This window comes from Musca autumnalis, unplaced genomic scaffold, assembly GCF_047663935.1.
Source record: "Musca autumnalis isolate F117 unplaced genomic scaffold, ASM4766393v1 scaffold_3, whole genome shotgun sequence".
NCBI classification, from domain to species: domain Eukaryota; kingdom Metazoa; phylum Arthropoda; class Insecta; order Diptera; family Muscidae; genus Musca; species Musca autumnalis.
Genome location: NW_027411866.1, coordinates 36,599,732 through 36,616,416, shown reverse-complemented (window position 1 = coordinate 36,616,416; position 16,685 = coordinate 36,599,732). Strand labels below are relative to the sequence as shown.

The 16,685-nt window shown below is 40.0% G+C and overlaps 4 protein-coding genes across 6 annotated transcripts in view; 2 read left to right on the top strand and 2 right to left on the bottom strand.

The window, feature by feature from the left end:
* Window positions 1–1,216: 1,216 nt before the first annotated feature.
* On the top strand, window positions 1,217–1,832 carry LOC141397514 (zinc finger and BTB domain-containing protein 8A.1-B-like). Its single transcript, XM_073973887.1, has 3 exons — window positions 1,217–1,327; window positions 1,388–1,575; window positions 1,651–1,832. The coding sequence occupies exons 1-3, from the start codon at window positions 1,253–1,255 to the stop codon at window positions 1,688–1,690; spliced, it is 303 nt and encodes a 100-aa protein (XP_073829988.1). The 5' UTR covers window positions 1,217–1,252; the 3' UTR covers window positions 1,691–1,832.
* Window positions 1,724–7,396, bottom strand: LOC141397513 (G-protein coupled receptor moody-like). Its single transcript, XM_073973885.1, has 3 exons — window positions 7,371–7,396; window positions 2,965–3,135; window positions 1,724–2,869 (listed from the first exon to the last, which is right to left on the bottom strand). The coding sequence occupies exons 1-3, from the start codon at window positions 7,379–7,381 to the stop codon at window positions 2,653–2,655; spliced, it is 399 nt and encodes a 132-aa protein (XP_073829986.1). The 5' UTR covers window positions 7,382–7,396; the 3' UTR covers window positions 1,724–2,652.
* LOC141396657 (uncharacterized) lies at window positions 3,276–4,933 on the top strand. Its single transcript, XM_073972283.1, has 5 exons — window positions 3,276–3,279; window positions 3,321–3,764; window positions 3,827–4,055; window positions 4,128–4,213; window positions 4,288–4,933. Exons 1-5 carry the CDS (start codon window positions 3,276–3,278, stop codon window positions 4,827–4,829), a joined length of 1,305 nt encoding a protein of 434 aa, XP_073828384.1. The 3' UTR covers window positions 4,830–4,933.
* Window positions 7,397–16,315: 8,919 nt separating the features above from the next.
* Window positions 16,316–16,685, bottom strand: part of Elys (AT hook containing transcription factor 1 homolog) — a 55,121-nt gene continuing 54,751 nt past the window's right edge. For all 3 annotated transcript variants that reach the window (XM_073978608.1, XM_073978609.1, XM_073978607.1), the window contains exons 11-12: window positions 16,538–16,661; window positions 16,316–16,468 (exon numbers count right to left, since the gene is read on the bottom strand). In XM_073978608.1, coding sequence (XP_073834709.1) covers window positions 16,422–16,468; window positions 16,538–16,661 — 171 coding nt within the window. In that variant the 3' untranslated portion in view covers window positions 16,316–16,421. The remainder of the gene's footprint in view (window positions 16,469–16,537; window positions 16,662–16,685) is intronic.

Below are 16,685 nucleotides of genomic sequence, written 5' to 3'. Positions count from 1 at the left end.
CTATACATTAACTCAATAAGCCCAATTGCTGCAAATATCAAAGAATATATTGTTTGTACTGCTGTTTAGTTTTGAAATAATGTGGGTTACGGGTGGGTCTTCCGGCATTTATGGTAACGATATATAAAAGAGCTTAGTGATAAGTGAGTGAGTGAGTGACATGTATATCATCGCCCAGACGATTTTGCTAGTATATTATAAAAATAGCTAATTTTTTTTTAAATAATATTTTCCAGATTTCAATCCAAATGGCAGTCTAACAAATGTAAATGTAGTACACATGCTTCCACCGCAAATTCATCCACCCAAACCGAGAATGCTTCCACCGCAGATGCTTCCACTCAAACCGACTTGGTATGGGTGAAAGCACCACCAGCAACATCATCCCGTCGTGCACTACCACAACCTCAAATGGCATCAAAAGCCGCCCGTACATCACCACCATCACCATTTCTATCATCAACCTGTCTTACCACCACACCATCAACAACACCCCGTCACCGTCCTACACTACTACCGACGCCAACAACCGCCCGTACACTACCACCATCACCATTTCTCACAACCCATCTTAGCACACCATCAACAACACCCCGTCACCGTCCTACACTACTACCGACGCCAACAACCTCCCGTACCGCCCGTACACTACCACCATCACCACCATTTCTCACAACCCGTCTTACCACCACACCATCAACAACACCCCGTCACCGTCCTACACTACTATCGACGCCAACAACCTCCCGTACCGCCCGTACACTACCACCATCACCATTTCTCACAACCCGTCTTACCACACCATCAACAACACCCCGTCACCGACCTACACTACTACCAATAATGACGCCAACAACCTCCCGTACACCACCACCATCACCATTTCTCTCATCAACAACCCCCCGTACACGACCACCTTTTCGCTGTATAATGAGCCGTATATGTACACCAAATCCCCCCCCCCACTAAGTACCCCCACCACTAAGACACCAACACCACCCACCCCAACCACCACAGCAACTAAACCCTCAGCCCTTGCAAAACCACCCCCTCTCACCTCACCTGATGACACTGATGAAGACAATAAGTATCTGAAATCTATATAAATATTGTTCAAGATATTCAAAGGATGGAAGGGCCTGAAGGGGAAGGGGCTGAAGGGATGGAACGGCCTGAAGGGGAAGGGGCTGAAGGGATGGAAGATGCTGAAGGGATGGAAGGGGCTGAAGGGGGGATAGACAGGGCATTACCAATGCTGCTTGCCTCTATTGATGCCAATAAACAAAGATGCCAAGAACGGCAGAACGCACGTGCAACGTGCACTGTGGTAAGTTTCAAGTTTTACATTATTAAATATATTATTACATGTATTTGTATTTTCTTTTAGTGTAACAAAGAATTATCTGTCTTTAGTATGAGGAGACACATGGTGACCCATTCCACTGAGAAGCCATACACATGCAAGGAATGTGGGAAAGGTTTTGTGCGATCCCTCCAATTAGAAAACCATATGAAAACGCATACGAAACCTTACAGATGCACGATTTGTCAATCGGAATTCCTAGCGTACTACGAGTAAGTTATCAAAGTCTACTTTTATTTACTTTTACTTACTTTTTAATTTTTTTATTGTTAAATTCTCTTTTTCAGGCTTAGGGATCACGTGAAAAATGTACATCCTCAAAATTAGATGCAAAATTTTAAATGAAAAACATCCATTTCCTTTTGTTTTCAGGTCGCATATTTTATTATACTTAATTTTCATTTATCTCACTTCTTTTAAAAAAATGTAAAAAATATATAATAATTTAAATATTTGTATTTAAAGACAATTTGTCATTTGTACATAAGTACTATGTATTTTTATATTAAACCCGGCAATCGTTTGTAAATTTGCAATTTGGCAATTTGTTTGTAAAAGTGTACAATTTGTATATTACATATGTATGTATGTATACATACTACATTCGTTAAACTTATATCTATTGAATATATGGAAAGTAGTATTACATAGGTATAAACTTATGTATATTGTACATGGAGAAGGCAACATTGGAATGACTTTGTCTTTTATATATTTTTCAATAAAAATAAAATTAAACAAAAACGATTTTACAGAATTACATACAAACTCATAAACTGCAAAACATACATACATACGTTTTTCTTTTCGACGAAATAATGCATATATGCCCGAAATACTTCTATAAAAGTTCATCGTACCCGATTGATGAACCAATTCAACCGTTGATAAGATAGGGTATCATTGCTTTTCGGGTCATTTGTTTGTTTAGGCACAATTCAGCGATTTAGTTTTAAAGTTTAAACAAATAAAAATATTAATAATAAATACAAATAAATAGAAAATATGTTTTGTATAAATAAATACTTTTGTTTCATTCAATAGCACCTCTCTCTGGTCCTTAATGCGTGTGGTGGGTTGTTTTTGTACAGATTCCTGCTTAACATCTGTCGAAAAACTACTACTGGACGATACTCTACTCTGAAGATTTCCCGTTTCCACATTGCTACCGGCTGAGGGTGGAGGTCTTAGATTATTTGGTATGGAATTCTGTTTGTTGGCATGACGTTTAAGTCGCTGCTCTGATTTATGTACAACCCAGAAGATTTTGGTATAACATGCAATAATAATCAGGCATGGTGTGTGGTTTTACTGCTGTGACCATGGTCGTCTTCACGAATCGAACAAGTGCCCAGTTTCGGATCATACCCAAATGTACCCCAAGCTCCAACTAGAGTGGGTAACTGCATGCCATAGGAGAATACCCAGCAAAATACAATCATTGCAGCAATCCAGTGCCGTTTATAAATTTTTCCATAGGAGTTGTGATGGGCAATCATAACATATCTGCAAAGAGGTGCGAGAATGGTTTTGGAATGATATATGAATAAAATCAAATAAGGATATTTATGTTCCACGTTAGCAAAATAATGTCGACTTACCTATTGATCGTTATCATAGCTATACACAGAAGCGATACACCAATATTGCCGTACTGAATGAAGGGAATCATTTTACATAGGACGTCTCTTGGCTCCCAGGTTCCCTCTATGAAGCGATAGGCGCTGAATGGTAATACCAGAGCACAAAATAATAAATCGGCTATACATAAGCTGGAATGACAAAAAGGGGGAAACAAAACATTTTTTAAAAATATTATTCTTTCAATGCAAACAGAAAATTGTAACACGTATGTAACAATGGTGTACTAGGCGCGTCTTTCCGGGTGGCGGATGGGAAGGGGGTCTCTGCGATGTGTGGGGTCGGATCGGGTAATTCCCTTAAAAAATTAACTAAGATGTGAAAAAAGAATATGGTCAGCAGCAACCACCATTACCACCCCTGCTACCACCACCTACAATTACCGGAAATGGTAATGGCAATACCACTGCACCAACACCTGTAACCCCCATCAATAGTCATTTGACACCACCAAATGGTCTCAGCGGTATTGGGAACAATTTACACACCTATACAAATCAACATATTGCCTTGGCTCAAGTGGCTGCGAACAGCAACAACAACAACAATAATGATGGTAGCGGTGGTGGGGGTGTTTCGGTCGCAGCTACTGCAACTTGCAGTGGTAATGGCTTGGCCAACCACACAAATCTCCACAACACCACTCAACACACAAACTACACCAATTATACAAATCCTAATGTAACAACCATGCACAATAAGTCAAAACATGATCCTGGTCCGAGGGAGGCATTAACAAGTTTGGGTCTTTTGTGTTTGGGTAAGTGGATTTGAGTTTATGTTAAGTTTTAAGAAACTTTAACTTATTTTTAATCTTTGCAGTTTCCTTGCTCCTGGCTTTGTTGTCCTTAATTTTCCTGCTTAAAATTTCTCCAAATGCCAGAGAAGATGCCCTAACACGAAGCTCTCCAGAGGATTTTATTATTGTCTACGATGTAACGCTGGCCCTGTGTGCCCTATCGCTTTCTTTGAACTTGTGTTGCCTGTTGGTGTGTGCAATACAATTTTTGTTTGCTGTTAAGTTGGTGAGATCACCGATGTTTGATGGAAGGTAAGGAAATGAGGTTAGATTTTTTAAATAAACAACACCTAACTCCACTTTTTATTTTATTTCTTTTTTTAGGGACAATCGTTATTTGGAAAAGTCTAGTACAAGGCGCACCTGTGCGGTGGGTGGTTTCTTTATATCCATACCCATTTTCTTAACTGGTAAGTGCGGCAAAATTTAAATATAAACTTAAAAACTTAACCTCAAATTTTCTTTCTTTTCCCTTCCCTTACAGGCATAATTTTGTACACCTTCAATCATTTCCACTCAACACCAGCCATAATAACCAGTATCTTAATTGGTATTGGCATCATATTTTGCGGTGCTGCCATGGTCCATAATGTATTCGTTTGGCAGAAGGAGAAAACCATTAGCTATCGCAGTCCAGCCGCAATGCAGCACATGTCATTGATATCCCAAATTGGTCCCCTAACACCACCAGTTCAATTCCTAAATCATCATCCGCAGCACTTGAATTTTAATCAATCGGCTATAAGCAATATCTTGCATCCCACATCGATTACCCCAGTCTCACCCAATCATTCGCATGGTAGTTTTAATCCCCTGACGGCCTTAAGTTCCTCGTTTATGATGCGTCCTTCTACGGCCACACCGCCCACTCCTAAACCCATTGCCAATGGTAATTGTTTGTCACCAATGGGTGCGGCGGCGGCGGCACGAGAAGCCAGTGGCTCTGTTAGTCCTGGCCTACCACCCACACTGGATATGAGCAATGTCACGAGCATATCATTGCATGAATTGTCTACATTAGTTTAGAGATAAGTATCTCGCTTATTGTTACTTGTAATTGTTGTCTATAGTTTTAGAGATATAGGATCCCCAACAATATTAAGCATGGAAACTTCTCTTGCCTGACTGTCTATTTTTCGGACTGTCTATTTTTCGGAAATATCGATTACTATTAAACTATCCAACAATATCAAAACATTCTGTGGTTGCCTGATGACTGGCAAAAATGAACGGACACACCGACAAGCAACCGATTATTTGAGCAAAACTGATCGTCTGTACCCCTTTTACGTAAGCGCGCTTTATAAAAATGAGAAATCGAGTGTATCCATTTTTTTCAAAATCTCTTCTGAGATTTCTGAGAAGAAGCTTAAAAAAAGGTCCCCAATTTATTTATATTCAATGTAACGATCTCAGAAACGTCTTAATTACAAAGGTGTGTGCAATGACACTACAATGATACTTCAGTGGGTCTTTATATTCCAAAGAGAGTTTCTTCTTATATTAGCAATATGATCTCAAGGAATCTCTACCCATTTTCACTGAAAGCGCTACAACATCACAACAATGGCTCTTGAATGGATATTTGTATTACAAAAAGTATGTCTATATTCTATTGGGTGTAGTAAATACAGTGGATATAAATTTTCAATTCCATTGCGTATTTACATAAAAGAGGATAACCCAGCAAAAAAGGTCTAATGTAAACCATTGGTATGTTCCAGAACTACAAGAATCTACAAATTTTTACTATTTTTTTCGATAACATAAAGGGAAAATTGCTATCGTAGTAAAAATTAGTAGCTTCTTGCAGGTTCTGGAACAGAGCACATATTTGTGGGTAAAATTACACTGACAGAACAGGGTGATGATTTTCGTATTGAGTGTGCAATGAAAAAATATACAGGGCAATCATGAATATTTCCCTCGGAATTTTCCGCACGGAGAATAATTTTAAAAAGTTAAATTCTTTTAATATCAAATATCTTAAGACGTTGAAAACTACTTGAGTCATTCAACTATGAAATATTCTCGGACAATCAACAAAAAAAAATTCAGTTTTTAAGCATAAATATGGAATTAAAAAATTGCGAAATTGGGGAAAGGGAACAAATTCCGCACGGAATATTTATTCATGATTGCCCTCATATTGTTGGCGCGTTCGCTTTGTATGACTTAAATTAAAAATAATATACAACCCAATCATGAACATCATTTCACCGCCTCCTCTCGCCTCCTTCCTTATTATAACCATCATAAGGGAGAACAAAATTCACGTTCGTGAGAAAAGTAGCTATCATAAATGTAAAAAAGTGAGAATGTGAGGCATTTTTCTCCCACTACAGAAATCAAGGTGAGTTGAACAAAAAAATGTAAATATGAACATTTTTTACAGAAAAAAATCGACGAAAACAAATATTTTGCATTTGTAATGATAATTAATTGCATTTATATATGTATTTGTGTTTTACGTTGAATGGAACAAATAAAAAACAATTAGAAATTATTTTGGAAACTGTACATGTTCATCCGTGTTTTAATGCAGCAAGGAAGACCTCATCAAGTTTGGCGTAATTTGGAGTCGGAGCTGAAGTTGGCCAATATTTTTCAGATATGGGAAGCGTTCAGAATCATTGGATGGCAACAGAAATGGAAGAGGACCCAATCAGAAGCATCCCCTTTCTGCAATTGTTGTTCCTCGATAGAACAATGTGCATATTACTCAATGTGCATACATATGTACAAACTTTGCTGCAACTCAAGATAATAAGTGACATATCGTAAGTGCCTTTGAATTGTTCTTTGTTCGCTAAGGTTCCCAGCAAAATATTCGGTGCCAAAGATGCTATTCAAGCATGAGTGCAAGTGACATGTCACCTTTTTACCACCTCAATCATTCTTTTTACAAGACCGTTACCCCCAAAAAATCCAAATCATTTTGGATGGCATCTTCAATAAACCAGTGGAATGGTATCTTAACCCAACTTGGCATGACATCACTAACGCTTTGTCATGTCATATGCCACGAACAAGAAAGAGTCAAAATATGAAGGATTAAATTCATAAAGTAAAATATAAAAATATTTGTTCTGTTCCAGTACTGCAAGAATCTACTAGTTTTTACTATTTTTTTCGATAACATAAAGGAAAAAAATGTTATCGTAGCAAAAATTAGTAGCTTCTTGCAGGTTCTGGAACAGAGCAATTATAAATAAAAACATAAGTCCCAATTTACATTGGGCGAGTTTACTTGCGGCAATTGTCAGTTTGTAGGTGAGAGAGGGTGCTGAGAGGCAAAGGGTTACCATATGCCTCACCTCTCTCTCCTACAAAATGACAATTGCCGCAAGTAAACTCGCCCAATGTAAATTGGGACATAACAAAAAGAAAGATAACACTTGATCTGTTCCAGAACTTGCAAGAATCTACTATTTTTTACTACGATAACGTTTTTTCATTTATGTTATCGGAAAAAATAGTAAGAATTGGTAGATTCTTGCAGTACTGGAACGGACCAATTATGAAATTGGTTTAAATGTTGAAGAAAGGAATTTAATTGAATTGTACTTAGCATTCATAAAATTGGTCCTAATGCTGGAGAAAATATCGGATGTTTCACGTATTGTATTTATTTACAATTATTGAAATTCCTTCAAATGCTGAAGATGGAATCTTTCACAACTTCATTTGAACTAATACAAAAGATCCATTGAGATATTGGCGGCATCGCATGGAACAACTTCCACAAAATTTTGCTTGATTTTCTTTGTATTCCTCAGCGTTTGTCGTTTCGGCCATCATCCAAAATGCAATATTAAACATTTTCATTTTTTTGCCATTTAATGAACTTTAAACGATATTTGTTCCTTTTTTGCAATTTGCAAATTGCAGAAATTTTTCGGGCGTAAATAAACAATTTTTACATTGTATCTGTCAAAACAAAAAAAAAAAAAAAAACAGCTGTTACAGATGTTGCCACATTTCAAACATTTAATATTTTTATCAATTACCAAGTATTTTTAAAGTGGATTATTGATAAAAAGTATTTTTCGTTTTAGAAATATTAATTTAATTTAAAATAAAGTAGTGTTTTATAAAAAAATTACGAATTTAGTTATTGCAAAATTATTTGTAAATAAAATAACGATATGGCAACACAAATTATATTTTCAAGGGTTCACAAAATGCGGCACTATTTTCAATTTTCCAACTTGTTAACCCTTCTTCACTTTTTTCGCTCCTCCCTTGTCATTTGTGATAGGTCGAGAAGTGAGCTGCAACTCACTCGTAAGAAGTATTCATGATCGCTATGATAAATGATAAATAACTAATTTGAAGAGTATTTTTCTTCATATGTTATTTTTTTTTTTTTTTTTTTTTTTTGAGAGAAAAAAGCAGATTGTATATAATCTTCAAAAGGTCTACATTTCTTGACCAATTCCAAAGCAATCTTATATGAGGCCTTGATTGTGACACTATCATAATTGCCTTTGTCTTTTATAATATTAAGACACCTATTATTTTTATTTGCTGGCATATTATTTTTTTCGCTCATTTCCCGTCATTAAATGATATTTTGTATGCGATATTTTGTAATACTGTCTAATTCATTTGAATTAGGTAGTACTTGACCTTTAGTCTTTTACATGAAACTGAGCGTGAAAAAGCGGCGTATTTCATTCTGTTCACACCTTTAATTTCATTTTCTTCGACGTTGCAATGACCTGTGACCCAATTCAAAGCATCGGTCGCAAAACCTTCGATTTAGAGAGTCACATGTCCAACTGTATCCATTTCAATATTGGCTTAAGGTGTGAACAGAATGAACTACGCCGCTTTTTTCACGCTCAGTTTCATGTAAAAGGTTAAAGGCCAAGTACTACCTAATTCAAATACTGCCTAATTCATTTGAATTAGGTAGTACTTGGCCTTTAGTCTTTTACATGGAACTGAGCGTGGAAAAGCGGCATATTTCATTGTGTTTCTACCTTTACAGCTTTGCAGAGATTTGGGTTGGAAGGCACTAAAGGTAGAAACACAGTGAAATACGCCGCTTTATCACGATCAGTGAAGTATGTTCACATTTATTGGCTTGAAGTTCATTTGTAATGGTATGTAATCACTAAAGGCCTCGGTACATAAGCTGCTTTGCCTGGTTGCCATGGTAGAACAAATACAAGGTAAAGTTAATACTACAACAAATACAACTCGAACAACAACCACAAAGGAATTTGTTTTTGTTTGTAAACCTTAGTGTCAACGTAAATGTAAACAAAACAAGGAAATGTCTATAAATTATTGGAATTTAAAAAACTAATATTTTTTCACATTTGATTGAATATTTTGGAAAACATGAATGAAAACTCGTTAGATTTTCAATTTGAATGTTTCCATATCATTCCACTAAATGCATAATTTTTCGCAGAAAGTAGAATACTTGCAAAAATGTTTCGGGTCGCTGGTAATTCATTGAAAAAAGAGAAGATGTTTCAATCATTTGCTTTTGAAAACAAAAAAGCACATGTTTATTAGGGCTTTATTCTTTTCAAGTTTAACAAAATACCACACATATTAACAAATATTGTACCGCCTCTATAAGCGATGTTTTAGTGTGCGGCATGTCGTTCGGACCTGGAGGAGGTTACATGTCAATGATATGAAGCCGTCTTTATGTGAAATAGTTTTTTTTCTGATGAATAAATTTGTTCTTCAAAAATATATATCCCTAATATACATCGAACATAGAAATAAATACATAAAATGTCGAATGGAATTTGACACTAACACTACAACCCAGTTCAGTCAGCTGGGTATTGCTGCTACCTTTTCTTGTTCTACCATGCCTGGTTGCCTTGCTTTCCTGCTTCATTTTTGAAATAATAAAAATAAAAGAATAAAGGAGGCCGAGCAAATTTCGAACTGGGTTGCCCTTTTCTTTTTTATTCATTTATCAGAAGCAAGCGAGGCAGCTTATGTACACAGGCCTTTATTGTCTCCGAGCTCAGTATTAGTTCTGATCGCCGTAGAATCGCGTCGTGATCTTATTCGCAGCTGCGCCATAAATTTAGATCCTTGAGTGATCCGTAGTTCACTCTTGGCTGCCAATTACTGCACTACAAAATCCAGTGTTTGGAAATCAAGTAACACACTGAGGGCAGCCTTTAAGGCCTGAGTACATAAGCTACCTCACCTGCTTACCTTGCTTTCTTGCTTCATTTCTGACATAATAAAAATAAAAGAATAGAGAAGAAAAGAGCAACCTAGTTCGAAATTAGATCGGCCTTCTTTATTCTTTTATTTTTGTTGTGTCAGAAATGAAGCAGGAAAGCAAGGCAAGCAGGCGAGGCAGCTTATGTACCCAGGCCTTTAGAGTGCTCTTCATGGCCACCAGTGATTAGTATTGATGCCGCCCTTTAACTAAAGGTAAGGTCACATTAGGAAATTATTTGCTACAGCGTCAGTGTGTGCGCTTACTGAGAGTAAGCGCACACTGACTGCCGCTGAAGCAAATATTTACCTAATGTGACCTTGCCTTTACGAACTTAACTTGCTCAACACCAGAGAACTATAAGCAGGACTTAGGAGTACGATGGTCGTGAAAATCCAATGGATGACTTGTGGTCTCAGTCCCCAGCTATTAAACTTCTACTGGCTCATTTGTCGTCATTTCTTTTCCACATTATTTGATGGTCCTGAATAATGGCGAGGAACTTGGCTTCTAAAGAGATCTGAAGGCTGACTCCATCCAGAATTGGGTATTTGGTGCCACTACGATACAAAAGACTTTCTTACCTCACAGCTGTCGTAATAGATCTTCCATTACCCACCTAAAGAATACCAACTGACGATGACGTGCGATTCTTACAAACTGACATCCCAAACTGTTGAGAGATAAACTTACACTTTGGATTTGCTTTGGCTACCGATTACCTAGCATCAAATTTTTGATTGAGATTTCATGTGGCGTCTATCGATTAGTTTTCACACTACTAGTAGTCCCCAACTATTAGAACCATTAAACCTTGGCTATTATGGGGGCTTTTTGGGGAATACTCGAATTTTTAATATCAACAATCAGATATTGACTGGCGCCCAACGCAAAAATTTATAGAGGACGTTGATTGTGGAAGTTTACTACCGACTACCTTATCTAGCTGGTGACGTCTGGCGCCCAACGTTATCGATGTACTAGCACTTTAAGATCTTTCCTGACGGGGGATGATTTGTATGGTGCATAGGCAAACTATAGCACTCGACACCATCTGAGGTGCCGTCGCACCGGCTAGATCTTAGCATTCTCGTGTAAGTGGGTCACCGTAGACATGAGGGGATACCCTACCCTGTTGCAGTTCACAGGGCTATATTCTGGCATGTTTCTTTCATTACGTGCGCTTACAACGACATATCGCGTTGTATCTTCTTAACAAGTTTTCTTTATAAATTCCCGAAGTTCTGCTGGGACTTCAGAATCTTGTTCCTACTTCTCACCTTAACCAAGGTGTGTGACGCGCGGATTACTTGTATAAGCTATAGAATCTGACCCCAAGGACTTTGGAGTAATTAGTGGTCGGAGTTATTGATCCATCGACCTGCACATATAGTGGGAGCTTTATCTCCACAGTCCATTGGTCAGTATGATTCACCTTTGTTGGCAACTTGTCAGGCTTCCACCTACCATAAGTTGATGACTTTGCTCAGATATGTATGTAGTCGACTCCTGCTTCATCCAGCTTCTTTGCCATCACCTTTGAAATTCCATCAGGTCCAAGCGCTTTGTGTTAATTTACTTCTCGTGCTAGGTTTACATTTACGAAATCCACTCGATTTCAACTGTCAATTCCTCTGCGCATACGTCAAATGAAAACTCATTTGAAATCCATTGGACTTCATTTGACGTTTAAACAATGAAATGTAAACCAAGCATGGGAAAACATCTGCAACATCACCCATCATAAACTGTGGTGGTTTCTCCTCGGCTGAAAGAGATCACAAACAACGTAAAACGTTTCTCTTCGCCCTGTCGCTCTGACCCTGGCTCATTCATTGGTTTACTATCTACATTTTTTCTGTTGGCTTTCTCATGGTTGACGAATGTGCCGCTTTCAGAAGTGATAACGTCGGTAACTATGCTGATGTTGACGATAATAGAAGATGGACAGAAATAACACTTCGCCAGGTGATGTTGTCAGACCACACGATGGTTATGTTTGGCGAACTCTGTCGCTTTCCACTAATACTATGAGGGAGTCCTCATCTATCGTGAAAAACACAGGCCACTAGCCTGCTTTGAGGTTGATGGACCACCGGTCGTATCAGACAAACTTGTTCCATTTTTCCCTGAGGAACTGGTCTTGTTTGTTGATACCGAATTTGCAGTTATCTGTTTATCAGATTTCTTAAGCTTTAACAGCAGTCGCAGACGGAACTGCTACACTAGCTGATGCCTTCTTTGGTTCCTCTGGTTCTACGACTTTGGAGCGGGAGCCAGCATGGTGGAGTTCGATCATGTTGTTGGGCCCAATAGAACAAAGTTGACTGGTCCTGCCGGACAGATTGCGACAATCTGACTTGACTGACTGGATCCAGGGTAGGCATCGCAATATTTCGACTGGATCCGGAATAGATCCTCTGTAGTCATCGCAGTTTTTGGAAGGGTCAATATCTCCGGCCAGGCAACGAAATCTGTGCAATAGGTAGCCAACGCTTCACAACTTGAAGATACTTCATCTCGGAGCGCGTTACAAAGGAAAGCTTCAACCTTATCTCCTGCAATTCCGCCTGCGAAATATCTCCTGGAAATTTGTCCACAAACTTGGAGCAGTACGAGTGATCCATGTGGATGAAGACATCCACAGCCTCATGCGCCAAGACGTCCTACCTGGGATTGACAGGTCTGTCGGAAGCGACCGAAGTTTCATACTCTGGCGAGCTGCTCCTTTTGGTGCTTCCTAGAGCAACTGAGGAGGAAGTCACTCGGTTTGATTGAGATGGGATGACTGTAGTGTTCATCTCTTCGACCGTTGCTCACTGGATAACATTACCGACTCAGACCTAAAGTCACACTCTCCCTAAGGAGATCGAGCAGTTTTCTGATCTGCGTCTGCATTGCGTCACTCACAACGTCCACTTTCGGTAGGTAGAAGATTTGTCTGGTTTTAGAATGGAAATATGCGAGACACCTTCCAAATCTCCGGGAATTGATAGTTCTAGGACTTTTGTGAAGCCGTCGAAATTAAGGGCTTGTATGATTTGGCTTGGAGATAATTCTCTCAATTTCATTGGATGTGAAGGAGATGGGCTGCAAATCACGCATAGAGACTTGCATTTCCGGAATACAGCTCGGCTGGACCTGTTTGGCAAGGTTGGTTGTTGCTCAATACGGAGAGCCAGAGATTGACGAAGGAAATCTCCAGAAAGCTTGAATAATTGGCTGTAACTATAGTGGAGCATTCCTCATTGATGAAGCTAACTCATACTCATCTATCTGGTTTGCAATAAAAACACCGCGTGGGTTGTTATGCAGCTGAGGATTCCATATCAATTGATAAGCATTGAAATCGTCAAGGACAATTCCATTATCACTTTGGAGATATCAGTATCATTGGAATGAACTGAGATGACTATGACTTCAAGGAAAGGTTATGAGATTCTGATGCCATAGGTGTTGCCGCATGGTCTTATTTGGTTTAAACCGTATACAATGTTGTTGTCGATAACAAATGACGTTACCTGGCAACCCGTCATTTCCCTTGGATCAGACCATCTCCCCATAATTGTCTCCATTAGCAGACCACCCGACTTCATCACCTCTGAACGCCGCACGTTCGTCAATCATAAAAAAGCTGATTGGCCGAGTTTCAGAGAGTTCACCAATCACCGCTTCAGAGAATTGCCCAATCCTTCTGATGTTCGGGTAGCGGAAAGGACGTTCCGGGGCATCATCACTGCTGCAGCCGCTCGCCATATCCCTGCTGGTCGAATACCCGAAGTAAGACCAAATTTCCCAGCAGAGGCGACGGGATTAGCAAACGAGCGTGATGAGCTTCGTCGTATCAACCCCAATGACCCCAGAGTCAGGGAGCTGACACTGGAAGTTAACAGGCTGGTCGGCGAGCATAAGCGGAACAAATGGTTAAATCATCTGAAGAGCTGCAACATTGGAGCCGGTATAGGTGAATTGTGGGCAACGGTTAAGTCACTCTCGAACCCTGGAAGAAGGGAAGATAGGACCTCAGTCACGTTTGGCGACGTTACGTTGACTGACCCGAAGTGGTGCGCAAGTAATTTCAATCGACAGTTTGTCGAGCATCCCGAGAGTGACAGGGCGAAGAGAAGAGTATTACGTCGCATCAGATCTCTTCCTGCCGAGGATGAACCACCACAATTTACAATGGATGATGTTGCCAATGCCATCAGGAACGCTAAATCATCCAAAGCGTTGGGCCCTGATGGAATCTCCATGGTAATGTTGAAGCAGCTGGATGAGCCGGGAGTCGAGTATCTCACCAAAGTCTTCAACTTGTCGCTAGCCACCCTCGTTGTTCCCGAAGTCTGGAAAATGGGCAGGGTGGTCCCACTACGGAAGCCAGGCAAGGATGCCAGCAAAAGTGAATCGTACAGACCGATTTCGCTTTTGTCGCCCGTAGCAAAGACACTTGAGGCCTTGATCCTCCCTAGTATCAGAAATAGCTATCAAGTTGCCGATCATCAACATGGATTCCGTAAGCAGCACAGCACGACAACAGCGCTGCACGCCATTACCACATATATCTGTAAAGGACTCAACCAGAGACGGCCGTGCGATAGAACAGTGATGGTGGCTCTTGACTTATCAAAAGCCTTTGATACAGTCAGGCACTCCACGCTGTTCGAGGACATTGAGCAGACAACCCTCCGGCCAAGCTTGAAACGTTGGATAGTCAACTATATGTGTGGACGCCAGTCGTACGTGGAATTCAGGAATAAGAAGTCCAAACCCCGTAGAGTGAAGCAGGGAGTTCCCCAAGGTGGGGTGATATCTCCGGAACTGTTTAACCTCTACCTCTCCTGTATTCCACCCCCTCCAGACGGCATTGAGATCGTGACGTATGCGGATGATTGCACGATCTTGGCGTTGGGTACCTATCCTGATGACATCTGTGAGAGACTGAACAACTATTTAACCGATCTTACCACCTTTTTCCATTCGAGGAATATGCAGATTTCCCCCACAAAATCTACAGCCACTCTGTTCACCACATGGACAGCGCAGTTTGGACGTGAGTTGAATGTCGTGGTCGACGGTAGCAGAATTCCGACCACAAACTGCCCTAAAATTTTAGGGGTCACATTCGACACTACATTCACGTCGTGCGCACACGCCACAGCTATCTGCGACAAGTTGAAAAGTAGGAACAAGGTCCTCAAGTCCCTGGCCGGCAGCACTTGGGGTGCAGATAAAGAAACCTTGTTGACCACATATAACGCGATAGGTCGGTCTGTGGTAAGCTATGCGGCTCCAGTCTGGTCCCCGAGATTGTGTGATTCGAACTGGAAAAAGATTCAAACTTGCCAAAATGCAGCCCTGAGAACAGCGACAGGGTGCCTCCTCAAATCTTCAGTGGACCATCTACATGAGGAGGCAAAAATTCTTCCTGTAAAGCAACACAATGAGATGCTTTCGTTGCAGTACCTGCTTGGATGTTATCGTGTGAGCCATCCCAATCACCATCTTGTGGGTAGGCCCGGCCCATTCAGGGAGATCAGGAAGGATATCCATGCTCTAGAGGGAGAGGTCCAACGATACAGGAGAGAACCCCTAGATCAACAAGCATATCAAGCAGGATTGAATAGCATTCACACGGACGCAGTTGCCAAGGCCTTAAGCAATTATAGTGTGAATAAAGTACTCGGAGTACTTCCTCCATCTATCGCAGCTGAGGAGCGTCAGCTGCCACGACAAACTAGAGTAGTTTTGGCCCAACTACGCTCGGGATATTGCAGTCGCCTAAATTCTTATTGGGCGGAAATCGATCGCACCGTGCAAAACATCTGCCCAGTATGCGGCATGGGCCCGCACGACACACAACACCTTTTTAACTGCCCCGCCAAACCTACCCATCTAACTCCAATGGATCTATGGCTACATCCCATCGAAGCAGCCACTTTTCTTGAACTGGAGATAGACCCAGAGCCAGATTGAACAGAGGAACGAACAAATAAACATAACAAAAACACTGTTACAACAACAACAACAACATAACTGTGAGAGCTGTGGTGTTGCGGAATCCATGTGAAATTCATGGTGTGCTGAAGATGTGCTACACGAAAATGTTCAGTCATGCTAGGTAGCAGTAGAGATTCCAAAACCTTGGCTAGCGGTGACAAGAGGGAGATTTGGATGAAATGATATGTTTTTGCAATGAAACACCCCCTCATTTAATTTTTTGATATTTGTATTTATTATGCAAAGCGTTTTCGCTTGAATCCAGAATAATAATTAACTCATAATTAGTAAAAACAATTTCGAAATATGTGTGTATGTATAATAATATAGTTTGTGTATATATGTAAGTATGTATAAAAACTATCCATGCAAACTGAAAAAAAAACGTATTGAAAAATAAACAAAACAATACACTAATGTTTGGTGGAGGCTCGACCACGTTTCTTAGCTTCAACAGGAGCTGGAATATAAACAAAAAAAGTATTTAGAAAACAAGACATAAAATGGATGTTGTCGTTTTCAAACTCACCATCCTCTGGTATGGACGAGAGCACCGAATTAGGCGATCCTTTATCCTTGGAACGACGTGATCGTGTATTTTTTTCACTACCCACTGAACTGGCAATGCTGGCGGCGTCATCATCATGGTCCTCCTAAAAAGCAAAAGAATTTTAGAG